Genomic DNA, 16,938 nt, shown 5'->3' on the forward strand with positions numbered 1-16,938 from the left:
CCAAATTAAAAAATTTTCTCTTTTAAAGCTTCCTGTGGCTGCACCACCCGGGCCGCCATCTCGGTCACTGATGTTTCCTTTCGATCCACCCTTTCCGAATCTATTGGGGTCATTCTGCAGTCAGTTGCTGGATGCCCGAAACAATTGCACTTGTCATAAATAAGGTGTAAGCATTCATACTCCACTTTATATTCAAACTCATCGACTATCACACTCCGGACCACCGGCAAACCAAGATTAATTTGCACGCAAGCCCGAGCAAATTTTTCCCTTTCCGCCAACTTAGTAGCCAGATCCACCTTGACTGGTCTTCCCACAGCAGAAGCGATTCTCATCATGGCTTTATCCTGATAGTATCATATGCTCAAACCAGAGATTCGAATCCAAACCATAGTCTCCCCGAAAGTGTCCTCACAAGGTTTAAAATCCGGTGTCCATGGCTTGACCGCAATATAGTGACCGAAGATCATCCATGGCCCCCCTAGTAAAACCTTCTCTCGATCGTCCATGCGATCAAATTTAACGAGGAAGTATCCAAAACCCACATCCAAGATTTCATATCCACCAGTGATCCTCCATACCCCTTTCAATTTGTGAAACATGGCCGTGTAACTAAGGTTTTTTCCAAGAACCTTAATCACAATTGCTTCCTTGTATGGTTCAGAAAAGATGTTCCTAGCCTCTTCGGAGAAGCAAACTCTTGGAGGCATAGGATCTCCTTGTTTTCCAGTGACCACTGCCATGGAATCCTCATCTAGAGCTTCAGCCCGATTTATCCCTGTGGCTACCGTAGAACCAATAACCTTGTCACGGAACGAAATCTTGGAAGTCACCCTGGAACTAAGGTCGCCCTTACTTGATCCCTCCTTCACACCTGATGCAAACCCTCCCACACTCTCCCCCTTATCTCTTTCGATGGCATGGCCATCTTCTTCACCGTGTTTCACCCTCAAACGCTCTCTCCCGCTCTCTCCTTCTCTCATTCTCTCTGAGTACGGAGTATGTACTCTTTCTCTGCTAGGGTTTTTTTTTTCTATTAAAAACTCACCTATATTTTAACGAACAGTTTATTTATTTATTCTTTTTACATTTTTTAAAAAATAGAATAGAAATTTTACTAATATTTTCTGTAATTCGATTCAAAAATTCGATTTATTGACTAACAAACACAGTTTGTTTAAAATTATTTTATTTAAAAGTGATTTTTTTGTTAAAATATTTTTTTTAAAGTAAAGAGTCAATAGACCAATCTATTTATCCATTAAATTAACTATAAATGGTCCAAAATAAAAATTATAATCTATAAATAAAATAAACTTAAATAAAATAATCTATTTAACCCACCAATTTAAATAAACCAACTATCTCTGTTTTCACAAGTCTAATTAGTCTAGCAGTCTATCTCTCCCTCTTTGGTTTCCCATGTCTTTATCCAACTTTCAATTCTTGGAAATTGGAATTTAACTTTGAATTTGGACAATATTTCATGGAGTACAAGGTTGATGTCCTTATCCCTCTCCGTATATTCACTATAAGGTTACATGGCTAAGGATTCGAAGACTAAGGATTCGATCGTCTGGAACGTTTGGACTATTAAATGGTTTTAGAATAAAATATGTTTTTTAAGTTATTTTAATAACTACTAAATAGTCCTTTTTTAATTTTAATTACAAATTAACTCCATATATTTTATTCGGGCCTGCTACACATACAAGTTTACAAGTTTACAAGTTTACAAGTTGGCCCAGCCCAAATAGAACTCATGCGCATAAAGAGAGATAACATGGCGCGTCAAAATCACGCGCTCAACACTATAACCGTTACGTATGGCAGACTCTTCCACTTCTCAAAGCGCTTCGAAAACAAGGAAACCCTCCCATTTTTGAGCGAAAATCAAAGTTCAAAATATACAAATCGTTGTTCAAAACCTCCATCAAAACCCCATCAAACTCTCCGTGAAGAATCTGAAGAAAAAACAAAGCAACAATACTCAACGTAAGTTCATTAAGATTCCTGTATATTTTACTTTTCTTCTACGTCGTTCTTCTAGGGTTTACTATTATTCTTGCTTCTTTGTTACACTGTTCTAAGTTCTACGTCGTTCTTCTAAGTTCTACGTTGTTCTTCTAAGTTCTACGTCGTTCTACGTTCTTGTTCTAAGTTCTCCTGCTATTGTTGTTGATTTTTGGGGGTTTATTCCGTAGATTGGGGGTGTATACTGCTTAACCTTGTAATGTGGCTTGATATTGAAGCATGGTTAAGTGATATCTGACTGATATTTATATGGATGTATCTGAATAATATCTATGGGTGTATCTCACTGTTATCAATGGGTGTATCTGATTCTTACATATGGGTGTATCTTACTGTTATCAATGGGTGTATCTGACTCATATATGCGTGTATCTTACTGATATCTCAATTAATTTGATATTGAAGCATGTTTGAGTGATACCTGACTGATATATATGGATTTATCTGAATCATATCTATGGGTGTATCTCACTGTTATCAATGAGTGTATCTGAATCATATCTATGGGTGTATCTTACTGTTATTAATGGGTGTATCTGACTCATATATATGGGTGTATCTTACTAATATCTTTGGGTGTATTTTTCGTTTCAGAGAAAATGGCAGCAAGAAACCAAACAAAAGACCTTAAGTGTGCCACACATCTCCTGAGTGATAAGTTCAGAAACATGACTGAGGAGAAGAAGGCAATTGTGAGGGATCTCGGATTCAGTGGGTTGATGCACATCCCACCACTAAGGGTGGATCACCAACTCTTAAGGGAACTGGTAAACAACTTCAAACTTGGGGAGAACAGACTGAAAACAGGATATGGTTCTTTCCAAATAACACCAAAAACAATAGGTGATGCGCTTGGCATCAATGCAACAGGTAACTAGCTCAAAATTATAGGTGTATATTAAGTTGATGCTTGGGTGTATTTAAGGTTGATGCTTGAGTGTATTTGAACCGACTTTGATACTTTGTTGTTTTTCTTTTTGTAGGAAATCTGTTTCCTGAGAAAGTTGAGTATAAGAAACTTTCTGATGATGACAAAATAATTTTTAGAAGATTCCAGGGTAAGACCCTCAAAAGTCTTACCGATGAAATGATGGAAATCGGCGTTGGCAACGAAGAGGAACGCCTGATGTTCAAGAGGATATTCATCCTCTACATACAGATGGCGTTCCTTTTACCAACGATGATAAACAAAATATCACCCATGCACCTGGCCCCAATTTTTAAGATGGACGGCATATCGGAGAGAAACTGGGGGGGGCATGTTTTGACCTTCATGATCAAGGGCATCACAGACTACCAGGAGAAGAAGAAGAAGGCAATTGATAGCTGCCTCTTTGCCCTGATGATAATATACTTTCATCTTTCAGAAAACAAAGGCAAGAAGAGGGCTGAAAGACCACCAAAGCCTTGGATTGCCAACTGGACTAAGGAGCAATTGGTGGAAAGAATGACTGCAGAAAGAGAGGAAATTTTGGTAAGTAAACATAATATGTTGCTTGTATTTTATTTACCTAAATGCTGCTAGCTAAAATATCTAATGTTTCAGGGGATTGTGAAGATGGCGGAGACAAGAGCAAGAGAAAAAATGAAAAAAAAAGAAAAAAAGAAAAAAAAACAATAAATCAAAAAAACAAAAAAAAGGAAGGCGAGTCCAACATCGTCTTCGGAGACAGAAACAGCTACTGACAGTGACACTTCTACCTCTGAGTCTGAGACTCAAGAAGACTCAGAGGATTCAGGAAGAAAACACCCCAGCAAAAAGGGGAAAAAGTAAGTACCATACTTAGGTGTAATTTCTTTTTCGAGTTGGGTGTATTTTGTTTCGCAGGGAGAACCGAGCTGACCTGCGATCGACAGAAGGTCGCTATGTGTCGTCTGAAACGTAAGAAGCTTTATTATTTAATAAAATCTTGTTATCATGATTTGGGTGTATTTTGTGGAACCATTTGGGTGTATTTTGTGGATCAAGTTGGGTGTATGTTGTTTACTAAGTTGGGATATTAAGTTTGTTGTGTTGGGTGTATATTGTCCATTCGGTTGGTTGTATCTTGTGCATTCATTTGGGTGTATTTTATACCTGTATCTTATTTTGTCTGAATAACATGAAATCTGTTTTAGAATACCGGCTGTGAACTTGGGAAGTGATGGTCCTTCCTCTCAAGGGCGCACAGAACAGAGTAGTGTAAACCAGCCGTCACAGAGCATGTAATTTCTCTTTCAAATAACCGTTACTTTTGTTCTTCTATTACCCTTCTACTTCTAATTCTGTATATATTTTTTTTAGAAAAAAAAGCCTTTTATTATTTTATTCAAGAAAAAAAGGCAGGAAAAAAAAGCAAAAACTGCAAGTGTGTAAGTTCTCAAAAAAACAAAGCCTGTCTTCTTTTTGAATTGTTCGGGTGTATTTCTTGAATTTCTTTGGGTGTATTTTAGGTTGAGTCCGGCTGATTCGAATATGATGGTTGTGAGGGAACAGACACCGTCGGATGTGCTTGCAGTGTGAGTTTTGCAAGAATATTTCAACCTTATAAGCTTATTATTTTCAAAGGCGTTGTTAACCTTTCATTTTTCTTCTTGTTTAAAGTCCCGATTCAGGTTTTTGTGCCGGCATCCCAAACAACTACTGAGACAGATTTTGAACCAACCCCTATGCTACAGATTGAAGGGACTACAGAAACGTAAGAAATAGTATTGAGTGTATATTTGTTTAGAGTTTGGGTGTATATTTGCTAACAGTTTGGGTGTATATTGTTCCTGATTAGTTTTTTTTACGCCGTGATTAATTTTTTGAAACTGTGCAGCACTCCTGAAACCCCCAAACAACTTCACGAGACCACACCCATGCTTCCCCCAGCTCCAACTAAAATGTAAGTTCATCAGACTAAAATCAATCTTTGCTTATCATCCGTATATTCTTATTCTTATTCTTATTCTTATACATGACCAGACGCAGAAGACGCTGCTGCCCTGTTGATGATGGCACGGACAGCATCCTATGTTCCTAAAACAGATCCAGGGGTGCCATCATTCAGCCTTGGATTGACTGATTCAAGCCAGGAGGGGGCGTCAACGCAGGAGACAGAAAGGGCAAAATCTCCAGAATCTGCAAATTTGATAGAACAATTGGACGATTTGGTCCAAAAAATAGCAAGCAGTGCGGCGAAGGGAAAAAACAAAAGTCCACAAATTCAGAGGAAGACTGGGGGAGAAAGTTCTGCAAAGTTTCAAACTCCTGGGGGATTATATCAGATTACGGATGATATGAAACAAAAGTGCTACATCTGGGGGACGAGACTGAAGGAAGATGCAGATGGCAATACTAACGAGTATGAGGAGATGTGCACTCTGATTGGCCAAGGAGAATACATTTTGATGAGAATGCACCTTGTATCCCTCCAGGCAAAAAGTGATATAGAATCTCAGGTAATATTAGAATAACATTAATGTTTTTACACCAAAGTCAATTGCAATGCTTATTAATGTAAAATTGATTTCGGCATATATTTCTAGATTGTATCTGCCATCTGCCTCATCCTCAACCAGAAAAATGAAAAGAGGTTTCAAGAACAAATATACTGTCTCCCCCTCCCCCGATATTGTGGTAAGTGTTACTTCTACGAACTTTGGGTGTATTTTTTTATTGATTTGGGTGTATTTTTTATGTTCAATTGGGTGTAAGTTTAGTATTTCATTTCTTGCAGAGCATGGCACTTTCGGATCACCCAAAGGGGGAATTCATATCACCGAAAACGAAAAAGGAATTCAGGGTGGAAGCCTACCCGAGTTTCATTCCCTTCATAGATAGAAAAAAATTAACTTCGCATCCATATGTAAGTTTTCGTTTGCTAATTTTGTTAGTATGCTTATTTACTTATATGCCAAATAAAATAACACACTGTTGAAATGTGGCAATCCTTCAGATTTTTGCTCCTGTTTGCCACTTGGGGCATTGGTGGTTATGGCTGATAAATACAACAAAGCGGAAATGTCATATACTTGACCCGCTACACAAAAAAGCTCCAAGCGATGAGAGAAAAAAGGTTAATAAATTCACTGTAAGTTGCCTCTGTCTTCTTTACTTTAATATTTAGGTCTATTTCGTTAGTTGTGTTGGGTGTATATTGTCCATTCAGTTGGGTGTATCTTGTGCATTTATTCGGGTGTATTACTAATTTGTTTTGCTATTTAAGGAATATGTATTTTCAAGATTGATAACATATGCCGGCGGGGAACCTCTGCAGAAAGGGGAGAACGAGAAGAAAATTAAAGCATCATATGTTAAAATATCAGGCCAAAAAACAAGGTATAAATTTGTGAGTCTGAACATTAAACTTTTGTAAATGAGATTTGTAATTTATTTTCTTCGTTTTCAGCTATGACTGCGCTATCTACGTTATGAAGTGGATGGAGTTAATTGAGCCGGAAAACATCAAAAAGGGGAAGTATGAATGGGATAATTGGCCACAGGTAACTGTCTTTAGAACTATATAACTCTGTATTACTTTACTGAATTAATATTGCTGTTTAAACAGAATATACTTTTTAATTGTAGGAGGATGTGGACCACTATAGAGTGGAGTATGCTTCCCGGATACTATTCAGTGAGATGAATAAAGAAAGAGATCGGGCAATTAGAGAGAGTAGTGCTATAAGGCTGTCGAAGCAATCCTCTGTATTATTGAGTCTGTTTTGTCAGATTAATTCTACTGATATAGAAATTGCGTAATCCAACTGCTGGGTAGTTTGTAAATTGAACAAATGATGTAAATATTTGCCATTTATCAACAACTTCTATTCCATGTATATTTTTTCCCATAGTTAAACTATCTGTGCTGGTAAACTGTCTGTGATGTATTCAAAAACTGTATTACAGGTGGTAAAATATGAAGGAAAAAATCAAGGCATATATAAACGCAAATTATAAACTGTTACACCCAACGCAAGTCTAATAATACACCCAATATTGCATAAAATATACACCCAAACTGTCTGTGCTGTATTCAAAATGTATGAATTACATATACTAAAATATGAAGAAAAATATCAAATCAAATATACACCCATAACCTGCGAATTTTTACAGCTTTTGTTCTATATGTATCTATATATGTGTCTATATGTAAACTGTGAATTAACAAAAATACACCCAAAAGAACAGTGCTTTTACACCCATATTCTATAAAACTATACACCCAAAGAGTTATCCCCTGCTGCTGGTACCCTGAACTGATAATTCATAACGTGTCCTTGATATTGGCAGGAATTTGAATGCGCCGCTGATGCAGCATCAAACAGGTTTATCTGAATATAACATTCACACATTAGCTAACCTATTAACGAGAAAAATAAACTCAATCGCCACAAATTTAAAGAACATTACTTTTACCTCGCTTAAAACTTTCGTCTTCTTCTTCTTTGTGGCATTTGCAATCTGTTTCTCCAGCTTTGAACCTAGCCTGTTTTTTGGACGTCCTCTTGTTCGAATCCTTGGCGGGCTTTGAAGCTCGTTAACGGATTCCAAGTTGGCTTCTTCGTGGGATAAAGAAGATGTCTCCTTCCTTTTGGCTTTTAATGCTTCCATCTCGGCCATGACGTTATCATACGCACGGTGCAGAATTGCAGTCAGCTCCTCCGATTCGGAGGCAAATTTGCAAATATTTTGCGAACGAAAAACCAATTGGTCGAACCTCTTGCTTCTTGGCTCCATTAGTGGCTCGTCGTGGCTGCTCTTGATGTGTGTGTGTCGCTTCTTTACCTTCTTGCTCCATCGTTCCAGTATGTATCTAGGGGACACTTGGCTTACTTGTTCGAAGCTTAACACGCTTAGTGCGTGACGGCACAGTATCCCTCTCGACTCGAATAATAAGCATTGGCATTTTACCTCGGCTGCAACTGAGTCGTAAGTAACCACGAACTTGTTGAATATTGAGCTGGAAACTTGTTCTCCGACTTCGTATACTGAATAGCCTAGAGCGGAATTCTTTAATCTGGTGATACAATTCGCCTTTCCTCTGAATTGTGCTTGGACTTCCCTAAACTTTGCGTGAGTGTACGCATCTTGAAACTGAGCTTCAATGGAGGATTTGGTTGCACACGGTATGACCGTATGAAAATCTGCAGCATCTAATTCTTTCTCTGCTTGCTCCCTGCTTCCGAGGCAATTATCGTATTGTTTGACAAACTGAATAAGCGAGCTGTTCCGGGTGATATACTTGTTAAAAAAATGATTGCATGCTCTCGCTCCTTTGTGTGCTTCTCATCCCTGCCCAGAAGTGGTGATCCAGATAGATAGGAACCCATATGTGACGGTCTTCGTACAGATCTGCATAATACACCAAAACACAGACTATAAATACACCCGAGGGAACATGCATTTTACACCTCTGCTGCAGATTTTAAAAAGACATTACCTGAAAGCCACTTGTTGTCTGCAAGACCAAAATTCAGCAGAAAATCATTCCAATTCCTATCGAATGAGTCTTTGCTATGAGAGTTCCAAACAACTTGGCTCATTTCTTGTTCAATATCGGCATGTCCCTTGTACCCGTTTAATTTGCTTGGAATCTTCTTCATGATGTGCCAAATACACCAACGCTGAATTGTCGTTGGCATACAGGCCTCTAAAGCCCTTTTCATTGATGCGCACTGATCGGTGAGAAACCCTTTCGGAGCATTTCCTCCCATGCAACGAAGCCAGCATTGAAATAACCATTTGAATGATTCAGTTTCTTCGTTCTTCATCAAAGAGCATCCGAGAAGTGTTGACTGACCGTGGTGATTCACCCCGACAAAAGAACCACAGACCAAATTATACCTGAAACAAATTACCATGGTCCAGAATGCAAAATCATTAGGTACACCCTAACAAATGCTTCGTATACACCCAATGAAACAGCCAATATACACCTCTGCTGCGGATTCGTAAAAATAAATTAATTTAGCATCATAAACAGGGACAGTTTGTTACCTGTTTGTATTGTAGGTGGTATCGAATGAAATGACGTCTCCGAAATACTCAAAGGCAGCTCTGCTTCTTGCATCGGCCCAAAAAGCCAGCTTAATCGATTGATCCTCTTCGAGTTGGAGCTCAAAAAAGAAATCCTGATTCTTCTCTTTCATTCTTAACAAATATTTCCCGAATTTCTTTGCATCTTCTTGTTCGGAAACATTCCGCACTTCCCTGGTAATGTAATTCCTCACGTCCTTTTCGATAAAATTTAACTCGCGGTGACCCCCGGCAGCCACAACAAATGATTGGTAGGTTTTGCTTGGTCTGATACTGGCCTCCTCGTTATTCTCTATCGTACGACGAATGGACATGCTTAGTTCCCTGTGCTGTTTGAGCATCTCTGCTTTGCTTGGACAGCAGGGGTGTGAATGATCCAGCACAACCTTTGAAATGATCCAAGCACCGACATCCTTCAATGTGTGTATATAAATTCTTGCAGGACAGTTTAAACCGGCTGTCGGATTGGTCTTCTCGGTCGGAGATATTTTAGATTTCCATTTTTCCTCTCTGCTACATGTAATCAGTTGATTCTTAATCTCGTTTCCCTTCCTATTTGTGCACCGAACTCTTGTAGAGAAACCTGCAGCCTTGGCGTAGTTCCTGTAAAATTTTCCAGCATCTTCAAGGGTGGTAAAGGTCATTCCGACCTTCGGAACAAGCTCGTCATCAACAACCGAGAGAGGCTGCACAATACACCGTGTCAGAACTGTGAATACTCCCATAGATATGATTCAAATACACCCAATCATGTCTAATATGATACACCCGAACCGCAACAACTCAACTACACAATGACCTTTAAAGCCATAAACTGTAAATACACAGGCTGCAGAATACACCATGTCAAAAACTAAAAACACACCCAATCATGTCTGATATAATACACCTGAACAACAACTCAATTAAAATAACAAAACCAGTACTGTAGATACACCCACACTTCAAGCAAGAATACACCCAAAAAAAGACCTGATCTATACCCGAGCGTCTGCTATAAATTCCAGGTAATTAATCACAACTAATACATTGAATCGACAGATTCATGTTAACGTGTTAGTTTCACAGTCAATATTCAGCAATTTTTCAACTACACAATGCTATACAAATTACTGAAAGAAAATTCATTATGTAAATCAAACCTCAGGAACTTCGTTAGATTCAAATTCATAATCCACTTCGCCTGGATTCAGCTGACAATCTGAGGTTGAATGATCCATTATCTTCAAAACGAGTTCAAACTTTGATTTCAGAAAACAACAAATCAAAATAGAAAACGAAGCTCGAGTTGCAGAGAGAGAAAAAGGTAACGTAAACGAAGAACATACCAGTGAGAAAAGGAGAGGAAAAGAACGATGGAGAAGGAGGAGGGAAGACGCGCGAGAAGAAGAACAACCAAATCTCAAAATAACGAAAACGAAGAAGGAAACAAATATTTTAAATTTGGTAGTTAGATATACGCGGGATCTTATATAGCGCGTGTAATCAACGTATGTGGAGGAGCGCGTATTTTGGTTTTATTGTTTAATGAACTTGTAAAGCATACAAGCCCTAATGGCTTGTATGCAGAGCTTTTCCGTATTTTATTTAATCATAAATCTATCATGTTTATTAACAATCAAGAACAAAAACAATAACGAATTAGATCTTCCATTGATCCTAATAAATTTTTTGGCTATTCCAATCAATTAAAAGATTATATTTGATCCGTGACGTTCGTCCAGGATGTGAAATCATGTTTCCCTGAAAATCAATCGATTGGATTATCAAAACAATCGATTAAAATTCCAAGGGAGCATGGTTTTCGCAAAAATCAATCGATTGGTCATATTACCCAATCGATTGAATGATGACTAAAATGTGGGTTTTTTATAATTCAATCGATTGTTTATACTACTCAATCAATTGAATGCTTCAAAATAACTTGAGGTCTCACAATTCAATCGATTGGTTGTGATACCTAATCGATTGAATTCATCAAAACAATATGAATATGCTGCCACAGGTAACAATACTGTTGAGAGTATTAGTCCTGGGGAGAAGGATTTGAAGATAGAAAGTGATGGGAAGGGTGTTACTTCTGATTTTAAAATTGATGGTGATGATAAGCCGGCAGAGGTGGAGTATGAAAGGAATGTGGTATCTTCATCTAGTGTTGCTGTAACTGTAAGTGATGGTGGCGATGGTGAGCTAGATATGAAATATGAAGAGAAAGAGGCATCTGAAGTGAAGACAGATAATGAAAATGGAGGATCTTGCAAAGATAGTGATTTTTCTGTGGTTTCAAGCCAGCCTTCCACACATAGGGAAGAAAACATTGGATGGGACGAAATTGAAGATATTGTTAGCAATGATGAAAATAAGGGGGATGCTAGTGGGTCCACAAGTAGGGGTGATTTGCGGAAGAGGTTGACTGCAACAGACTAAGGGGAGGATCTCAGTTGGGATATTGAAGATGATGATGAGGATGTTAAATCATAAACAAAATGCGAGTTTCAGAATCATTATCATTTATAAACAGAAATTGCTTATTAATTGTATACTTCAATCGATTGAGTATCACACTCCAATCGATTGAATTTGGCATATTCATATTGTTTTGATGAATTTAATCGATTGGGTATCACAACCAATCGATTGAATTGTGAGACTTCAGGTTGTTTTGAAGCATTCAATTGATTGGGTAGTATAAACAATCGATTGAATTATAAAAAACTCACATTTTAGTCATCGTTCAATCGATTGGGTAATATGACCAATCGATTGATTTTTGCGAAAACCATACTGCCTTACAATTTTCAATCGATTGTTTTGTGATAACAACCTGTAGTCCAATCGATTGAGTTATGGAAACCTGAAATTCAATCGATTATTTTGATAATCCAATCGATTGATTTTCAGAGAAACACGATTTCACAACCCTGGACGAACGTTACGGATCAAATATAATCTTTTAATCGATTGAAATAGCTAAAAAGTTTATTAGGATCAATGGAAGATCTAATTTGTTATTGTTTTTGTTCTTGATTGTTAATAAACATGATAGATTTATGATAAAATAATTAGTTATAAAATAAAAAATAGTTTTTATGATTAAATAAAATATATGGGGTTAATTTTTAATTAAAATTAAAAAATAATTATTTAGCAGTTATTAAAAAAACTTAAAAACATGTTTTGTTTTGGGATCATTTAATGGTCCAAACGTTCTGGGACCATCGAATCCAGTGCCAGGTTACAATGACGAAACTAAGCATGTAATTCAGTACTCCAAAATAATATGAAATTTTAGTATTTTTTTAATTATGTATATAGAAAACTTTAGTATTTTGTAACTAAAAAAACATCAAAATTTTGTTTAATTATAATCTTTTTATTTTATTCTTAAGTTGATATCAAATTATTATAAAATTATAATAAAAATAAAAAACTAAAAAGATAAAAAAATATTTTTTATTATTAATTTTAAAAACTAAAATACCTGTTAATATTAAATTTATTTAATTTTAATTAAAAAATTAATTTAATTATAAAAAAATAAAATAATTTTGTAATTAATTTAAAAAAGATAAAAATATTCTTTTAAGATAAAAATGGTTTAATTGTTTGAAAAATTCAAATTTTTATTTAAAAGATTATATTACTTTTTAAAATTAAATAATTTAATTTGAATTAAAATTTAATTTAATTTAATTTTAAAAAGAACACAATTCATTTTAGTTTAATTATAGAAAAATAAAAATATACTATTTTAAGATTAGAGTTGTTTAATTATTTTAAAAATTCAATATTTATATTTAGTTGTTTAAATTTAAATTTTAAACACACCTAATCCATACAAGCAAACAAAAAAAACTAACTCTTATCGATCCAAATCCTATCCGACCCGGACCTAACTCTATCTTTTTCCGTAGCTTGTATCTAGGGGTGGCAATGGACGGATAGGGGTGAGCACGGTAGCGAGTACCTGATTACCCGTCTGAATCCGAACCGAACTAATTAAATTGGTTTTGGTTCTAAAATTAACGGATAATCGGGTCCAACCCGAACCAAACCGATGACTTTTGTTAGTGATTGGTTCGGTATCGGTTTTAGATGCACGGAACCCAAACCAACCCGCGAACCCGATCATATATTAATTAAATAAAAAAAATAAAAAAAATTATATGGCTTTTTCATTAGACAATGATTATTCATTATTAATATGTTTGGATTTTAATGAGTTTAGTTTTTAATGTGTTTAGTGTTTAACATGTTTGGATTATTTCTATTGATGTTACATGTTTATTGTACTTGTTGAATTTTTAAGATAAAAATTTGGTTTTTTTTATGAATTTCAAAGTCATCGGGTACCCAATTACCCGAACCGAACCACTCCGTTCTTAATCGGTTTGGTTTGGTAACAGATTGGTTCGGTTTGGGTACATGTACAAAAAAATACAAATTCGAACTAAACCGAACCAATTATATTTTGATCGGTTCGGTTTTAATTTTACCATAAATCCGAACCAAACCGACCTGTGCTCACCCCTATCTACGGGTTGAGATTTTTATATAAACTCAACTTTACCCTATCCGATCTTAATCTCCGGGTACCCGACCCTACTTATGGGTTACAAAAAGGATACAACATTATTATATAATTTAATGATAATTTAAAATAGAATTGATTTTTATATATAAAAAAATTAAATTATCAATTAATAATTTTTTAGTAGCTAAGAATCTTTTGCATTTAGTGAGAGGTCATTGGTTCAACATTCACTTAAAACATATTTTTATATAAGTATATAACATATACATATATAGAGTGTGGGTTGGTCGGGTAGGATTGAGACTCGACCCGCACTCTAACCGATCCACACGAGAACCCTATCCGTACTCTACCATACCCGCTGTGGATCGGGTTGACAACCCTAGGTCGGAATGGGGTCGGATTGGATACCGCAGATAGGATACATATTGCCACTCCTACGTATGTCTTTGCTGTGACCTGCCATCGCCGGAGCTTGCAAAGACCACACTGCGATGAGGAGACCTTCAAGGACTAGAAAAATCACTGTTATGGTTTTGATCCTCATGGCTGTCACTGCTCATCCATGGTGATCATGACTATCGCTACAGAGAGACCGAAATCGACTGAGAATGCAACATGGCCACTCTTCAAGAAGATCTTCCATCAATCCACCTCCATCGCTATGGCTTCCTAGTTTTGCATTGCTTGCTCTTCCCTGATTTCACCTGAACTCGTCGCTTCTCCTCCTCTTTGGTGGTGTCTTTTTGTTACGCCGTCGTATCTGGTCTTTCTTGACTTCAAACTGCTCCGCATGAGTTCGGGAGTTGATGCCCAAGAATTTGGGTTAATGCCGAAATCAGAATAGCTGGCGTTGTGGCAGGGCATCAGCATCATGGCGAGTAACGGAGCTGTATGGTGGCAGAGACGCGGCATTTTGAGGCGGCAATGAGATAATGATTCATTGACTGAGTTAGGAAAAAAAAAAGACGAAAGTAATTTTTTTTAATAAAATAAAAAAATAAAAATAAAAAAGTTAAAATAGATTTAAATTTTTTATTTTAATTTTTTTTTAAAATTTAAATCTCATAAATTTTAAAACTCGAAACATTATAGAAGTGTTATAAAAGCCACCACAAAACTATGATAATAATTAGGTGCCGTCTCTGGTGGCCCCTTGTGTTCAGTGGCTATGCTGGCTATAAGCCAGAGACCAATAAAAAAGTGACAGGTAAAAGATGGAATTGCAGCTGACCAATGATTTGACTTGGTTAAAGACAGGGTAAATTTTCTAATGAAGAACAGTAAATGTGTTAGAGAGGAGTTAATTATCAGATGATTCTTTTTTTTTTTTTTTTGGAATGTCCGGACTGGGCAGCCCAACCCGAACCAGATTTGGATCAATGACCTGTTGCCTACCCAAACCCACATTGGCAACCCTCTTCTTCTTCAACTTTCTTCATCTTCCTCCTCAAGGTTCCATCACGCTGCCGCCCTGCATGGAGTTCCGGGCTGCCACCTGTCCTTGCACGAAGCTCTTCCACGACGTCGCCTGTCTCTTGTCGCTGCTGTGCTGCTGCAAGATCGGATGAATTGGCATACGTTCCTCACCCGTTGTGGTCTTTCCATGGCTGTCCAGAGCTAACTCCGGGACATATCCGTTGTTTTAATATTATATATTTTTGGAATAAGCTAATCTGTTAGAAAGTCTAAAATCCACACTGAACTCAAAAAATTAAAACCCAAACAAACCCAACCTATTATCTTTTTCAATCTCTTCCTCCAAAAAAAATCTCTTCCTCCCAACTAAGGAGAGGATCACCACCGAAGTGCCATGCATCCTCCTCCTCAAGTCTTAGCCAAAGACAGTACCGTTTCATTCCTTCAGGAACTGTTCAGCGCAGACTCTCAAACTACAACCGTACATTAACTCCTTTTCGTTCCTCAGATCTAGAGATCAGAGTCATAGTAACCTCATTCAAAGTGAAGTTCGAAGACAGAGAGTTGTTGATTTGTTAGAGAAGGATGAAAACTTTATGATAAGACCCATTGTTAGCGGAAGTTAGATTAAATTTCTAGTACTCTATAACAACTGAATTTGTTGGTGCATTGCTTCTTTGGCTTGGGGTTGGACTTGCCCCAAAAAAAAGGCTATCCAAGATGACGGTGGCGATGCAGATCGGTGGCAGTAGCCACAGAAGGATTGGCTATGGAAGGCGACAAAAGGACAACTATAATGACCTTTTTAACCTTTGACCATTCATAAATTTTTAAATTGTTTTTGGTAAAAATATTTTAGTTACTAGTCTTGCATTAGTGATGATGATTAATTTTATAACTACAAACCTAACTATTTTTATAATATAACAAGTGTCATTTTATTATTGGCAGGTCAATACCTAGCCATCTTTAGCTACCACTAACCAAGACACCAGAGACATCCTCTAATAATTAATAAATCATTTCCGTGTCCAAATGAGAGAATCTTTTTTAAAAGAAACAAGGTCGCAGTTAGTTATTAGACTTGATGGGACTGGTAAAGTGTTACATACTTACATAATAATGTTTTAGTTGTTTTTAATTAAATCTTGATTTTGTCTTAAATATTTAAAATATTTTATTTTTATCTTAATAAAAGAAAAAAAATATTTATAAAATAAAATAAAATAATTTTTTAAAAGTAAAAATTTCAATCGTTAAGATAAAATTTGAACCTTTCTCAAAAAGAAATATTATGTAAATACCGAAACAATATTATATAATTTACCCCAAAAAGAAAGTAGAGCAACTGAGAGGGTGAAAGAAACTACTAAAGCCCACATAATAGGCCCAACCTCAATGTAGGCTTTGTTGATTTAAACTTAAGTGTGATTTTTTTCACCAAATAAAAAAAGTGTTTTATCTGTAGATCTCAACCCCTCTATATATCTCTAAAAAAATTCTTTTATGCCAGGAGAAAGCTGCCACAATCTAGTCCTATAAAAAAATAAAAAATAGAAAACTGCCATGATGATTGGCTATATTTAGGAGAGTGCAAAAAGCTCATTAGATTATAAGATTATTAATTATTATTATAAAATTACTTATATCAAATTTTAAATTGTCAGAAAAAATACATAAATAATTATATATCCAAAAATTATAGTTTCAAACCATAGCTTCAGATTTAAGAAATTATAAATTAATTGTTTTTATATTAAATAAAACCATAAAATATTATAAAAGCGTTTAATTCATAAAAAGTTTTTAAATTTCTACGAATTTTACCATATAAGATCATTTCAATCTAAAATTTTTAGTATTAAACTTTAGAAAATATAAAAAAAATTTAATCACCCATCTGACAGAAATTACTTTGTGTTTTTAGGATTATATTCTGATTTTT

The 16,938-nt window shown here is 36.0% G+C and overlaps 1 protein-coding gene and 2 pseudogenes across 1 annotated transcript; 2 read left to right on the forward strand and 1 right to left on the reverse strand.

The window, feature by feature from the left end:
- Positions 1-5: 5 nt before the first annotated feature.
- Positions 6-743, reverse strand: LOC148547232 (uncharacterized). Its single transcript, XM_088495344.1, has 2 exons — positions 390-743; positions 6-347 (listed from the first exon to the last, which is right to left on the reverse strand). The coding sequence occupies exons 1-2, from the start codon at positions 741-743 to the stop codon at positions 6-8; spliced, it is 696 nt and encodes a 231-aa protein (XP_088351470.1).
- Positions 744-2,633: 1,890 nt separating this feature from the next.
- LOC148547233 (uncharacterized) lies at positions 2,634-3,808 on the forward strand (annotated as a pseudogene).
- Positions 3,809-4,520: 712 nt separating this feature from the next.
- LOC148547234 (uncharacterized) lies at positions 4,521-5,472 on the forward strand (annotated as a pseudogene).
- The last annotated feature ends 11,466 nt before the right edge of the window (positions 5,473-16,938 follow it).

This window comes from Arachis ipaensis, chromosome B8, assembly GCF_059453495.1.
Source record: "Arachis ipaensis isolate K30076 ecotype BB chromosome B8, ASM5945349v1, whole genome shotgun sequence".
Taxonomy (NCBI): Eukaryota; Viridiplantae; Streptophyta; class Magnoliopsida; order Fabales; family Fabaceae; genus Arachis; species Arachis ipaensis.